This window comes from Sardina pilchardus, chromosome 18 (genome assembly GCF_963854185.1).
Source record: "Sardina pilchardus chromosome 18, fSarPil1.1, whole genome shotgun sequence".
In the NCBI taxonomy this organism is placed as follows: domain Eukaryota; kingdom Metazoa; phylum Chordata; class Actinopteri; order Clupeiformes; family Clupeidae; genus Sardina; species Sardina pilchardus.
The window spans coordinates 1,218,260-1,223,259 of NC_085011.1; the positions used below are offsets into that span (position 1 = coordinate 1,218,260).

At 49.5% G+C, this 5,000-nt stretch overlaps 1 protein-coding gene across 2 annotated transcripts in view; it reads left to right on the plus strand.

The window, feature by feature from the left end:
• The window catches only part of ubr2 (ubiquitin protein ligase E3 component n-recognin 2), a 66,935-nt gene that overhangs the window by 16,996 nt on the left and 44,939 nt on the right, over positions 1-5,000 (plus strand). For both annotated transcript variants that reach the window (XM_062519450.1, XM_062519451.1), the window contains exons 4-6: positions 774-884; positions 1,864-1,994; positions 4,293-4,431. In XM_062519450.1, the coding sequence (XP_062375434.1) occupies positions 774-884; positions 1,864-1,994; positions 4,293-4,431 (381 nt within the window). The remainder of the gene's footprint in view (positions 1-773; positions 885-1,863; positions 1,995-4,292; positions 4,432-5,000) is intronic.

Consider the following 5,000-nt stretch of genomic DNA (forward strand, 5'->3'; position numbering starts at 1 on the left):
AGCTGGCTAGTTGTGGATATGAGTGCCCAGGTGGCTGGTTAGCTGGCTAGATGAGCGTCCAGGTGGTTAGTTAGCTGGTTAGCTGGCTAGTTGTGTACATGAGTGCCCAGGTGGCTAGTTAGCTGGTTAGCTGGCTAGTTGTGGCTCTTCAGCGTGAGGTCCCGTGAGGTCCCGTGAGGTGAACATTCCCAGGCGGCCGGTTGCCCAGAGCTGCAGTCTGTTGTCTGGCAGCGTGTTCAGCCGTCTCCAGTGTGTGAAAACACACTATAAATACACACACACACAGGACATACGTTGGTGACAGCTAGCTCTTGTGTCTGCTCTTGTCAGGATTTAACTGTGTGTGTGTGTGTGTGTGCGTGAGACATGTTTGACTGTGAAGCGGCTCTTTACTTCCGATCAGGGAACATCACTGTCGGACGCAGCTGACTCCCCATGTGTGTGTGTGTGTGTGTGTGTGTGTGCTTTACCCTCTGTGTGCATGAATTATTCTTCTGGCTCATAACAATTATTTGTTAGCAGTTCCCTTTTTGGCCTTTTATTCCTCAGCTTGTGTGTCTGTCTGTCTGTCTGTCTGTCTGTCTGTCTGTCTGTCTGTCTGTCTGTCTGTCTGTGTGTGTGAGAGAGAGAGAATCAGAGAGATGCATTCACCTGTGATTTGGGGGGGAGGCAGGGTAAGCAATTATGTGGCTCCATACGGTATGTGTATGTGTTTGTAACTGACTGTGTGTGTGTGTGTGTGTGTGTGTGTGTGTGTGTGTGTGTGTGTGCAGATGACTACCTCTGGGGGCGGTGGATTCTGTGACTGTGGAGACACGGAGGCGTGGAAAGAAGGTCCTTACTGTCAGAAGCACGAGCCCAACATCAGCGACAGCTCTCAAGAGGTGAACACACACACACACACACACACACACACACACACACACACACACACACACACACACACACACACACACACACACACACACACACACGAGCCCAACATCAGCGACAGCTCTCAAGAGGTGAACACACACACACACACACACACACACACACACACAAGCCCAACATCAGCGACAGCTCTCAAGAGGTGAACACACACACACACACACACACACACACACACACAAGCCCAACATCAGCGACAGCTCTCAAGAGGTGAACACACACACACACACACACACACACACACACACAAGCCCAACATCAGCGACAGCTCTCAAGAGGTGAACACACACACACACACACACACACACACACAAGCCCAACATCAGCGACAGCTCTCGAGGTACACACACACACGCACGCAAGCACACACACACACACACACACACACACACACACACACACACACACACACACACACACACACACACACACACACACACACAAGCCCAACATCAGCTACAGCTCTCGAGGTACACACACATGCGCACACACACACACGCACACACACACACACACACACACACAGTCAGTACATAAGCGCTGTCATCATATCAAGACACCTTTGAATGAAGTTTAAAGTGTTTAATTCTGGCTGTGTGTGTGTGTGTGTGTTAAGTTCTGGCCTTGGTCAAACCACACATTAATTTGCATGTTGAACACTCATGTAATGGTAGTAAATTAGCCTAAACAAGGTAACTCTGTCTTTCTATTTGAATAATAAAGATTAAAATTGCTGAAGAAAGATATTCTTATATTGGTGTGTGTGTGTGTGTGTGTGTCCATCTCCCAGTTCCCCATGGAGGCACTAATCTATCGGTAGATCACATGCAAGACTTGCAAGACGATTCAATCTATCAGTAGCACCTGTCCCATAATGTGTTTGTACGACACCTGTGTGTGTGTGTGTGTGTGTGTGTGTGTGTGTGTGTGTAGGACCCACTGGCTCACCTGTCCCCAGACATGATCGCACGCACCTATAACGTCTTCTCCATCGTGCTGAAGTACGCCGTCGACATGCTCACCTGGGACAAGGAGGACGAACTGCCACAAGGCCTCCAACCACCGTATGTACACACACACACACACACACACACACACACACACACACACCACCGTATGTACACACACACACACACACACCACCGTATGTACACACACACACACACACACACACCACCGTATGTACACACACACACACACACACACACCACCGTATGTACACACACACACACACACCACCGTATGTACACACACACACACACACCACCGTATGTACACACACACACACACCACACACACACCACACACACGTACACACACACACACACACACACACCACCGTATGTACACACACACACACACACACACACACACACACCACCGTATGTGTACACACACACACACACACACTCACCATCGTATGTACACACACACACACACAGTCACATCTCTCTCTCTGCGTAGGGAGCGTGCGGATACATACTACTGCATGCTGTTCAATGACGAGGTGCACACGTATGAGCAGGTCATCTACACGCTGCAGAACACACACACACACACACACACACACACACACACACACACACACACACACACACACACACACACATCTCTCTCTCTGCGTAGGGAGCGTGCGGATACATACTACTGCATGCTGTTCAATGACGAGGTGCACACGTATGAGCAGGTCATCTACACGCTGCAGAACACACACACACACACACACACACACACACACACACACACACACACACACACACACACACACACACACTGACATCTCTCTCTCTGCGTAGGGAGCGTGCGGATACATACTACTGCATGCTGTTCAATGACGAGGTGCACACGTATGAGCAGGTCATCTACACGCTGCAGAACACACACACACACACACACACACACACACACACACACACTCACATCTCTCTCTCTCTGTGTAGGGAGCGTGCGGATACATACTACTGCATGCTGTTCAATGACGAGGTGCACACGTATGAGCAGGTCATCTACACGCTGCAGAACACACACACACACACACACACTCACACACACACACACACACACACACACACACACACACACTCACATCTCTCTCTCTGCGTAGGGAGCGTGCGGATACATACTACTGCATGCTGTTCAATGACGAGGTGCACACGTATGAGCAGGTCATCTACACGCTGCAGAACACACACACACACACACACACACACACACACACCACCGTATGTGTACACACACACACACACACACACTCACCACCGTATGTACACACACACACCACCGTATGTGTACACACACACACACACACTCACCACCGTATGTACACACACACACACACAGTCACATCTCTCTCTCTGCGTAGGGAGCGTGCGGATACATACTACTGCATGCTGTTCAATGACGAGGTGCACACGTACGAGCAGGTCATCTACACGCTGCAGAACACACACACACACACACACACACACACTCACTGACATCTCTCTCTCTGCGTAGGGAGCGTGCGGATACATACTACTGCATGCTGTTCAATGACGAGGTGCACACGTATGAGCAGGTCATCTACACGCTGCAGAACACACACACACACACACACACTCACATCTCTCTCTCTCTGCGTAGGGAGCGTGCGGATACATACTACTGCATGCTGTTCAATGACGAGGTGCACACGTATGAGCAGGTCATCTACACGCTGCAGAACACACACACACACACACACACACACACACACACACACACACACACACACTCACATCTCTCTCTCTGCGTAGGGAGCGTGCGGATACATACTACTGCATGCTGTTCAATGACGAGGTGCACACGTATGAGCAGGTCATCTACACGCTGCAGAAGGCACACACACACACACACACACACACACACACACACACACTCACATCTCTCTCTCTCTGCGTAGGGAGCGTGCGGATACATACTACTGCATGCTGTTCAATGACGAGGTGCACACGTATGAGCAGGTCATCTACACGCTGCAGAACACACACACACACACACACACACACACACACACACACACACACACTCACTGACATCTCTCTCTCTGCGTAGGGAGCGTGCGGATACATACTACTGCATGCTGTTCAATGACGAGGTGCACACGTATGAGCAGGTCATCTACACGCTGCAGAACACACACACACACACACACACACACACACACACACACACACACACACACACTCACATCTCTCTCTCTGCGTAGGGAGCGTGCGGATACATACTACTGCATGCTGTTCAATGACGAGGTGCACACGTATGAGCAGGTCATCTACACGCTGCAGAACACACACACACACACACACACACACACACACACTCACATCTCTCTCTCTGCGTAGGGAGCGTGCGGATACATACTACTGCATGCTGTTCAATGACGAGGTGCACACGTACGAGCAGGTCATCTACACGCTGCAGAAGGCAGTCAGCTGCACACAGAAGGAGGCCGTCAGCTTCGCCACCACCGTCGACAGAGACGTGAGTGTGTGTGTGTGTGTGTGTATGTGTGTCAGTTGATCTGTGTATGTGTGTGTGTGTGTGTGTGTGTGTCAGTTGGTTGGTCTGTCTGGGTGTGTGTGTGTGTGTGAGAGAGATGAAGGTTTGTCTGATCTGGGCTATGTGATGTGTTATTCTCCTCCAGGTGTGTGGGTGTGATGAGGTGTGTGTGTGTTAGGGCTGTCAATCTTCCTGTATTATCCCATTCGAATTTCATTCATTATTATTTTTCTAAATTCGAATTATATTTGAATATGTAATGGTCAATTTTGACTTATTAATATTTACTATTTTTCTATCTACTCACACTGTAAAAACTGGCTTAGCCTATGCCACTGCCACTATGACATCGTAGTTGACTTGTTTTACGTGATAGCTGTCTTGCTAAGTTCCTTTTCTGTCTGAGAAACATTACATTCACGTTACAGAACTAACAGGCTCAGGGGGATTTCGCAGTGTCAAAGGTAGACGTGTTTTGGTCCCAGGTTGTCTGAAGCCGACTGCTGAACGACTGCTGCCATTTCAGTTAGCTCGTTGGCTAGTTAGCTAGC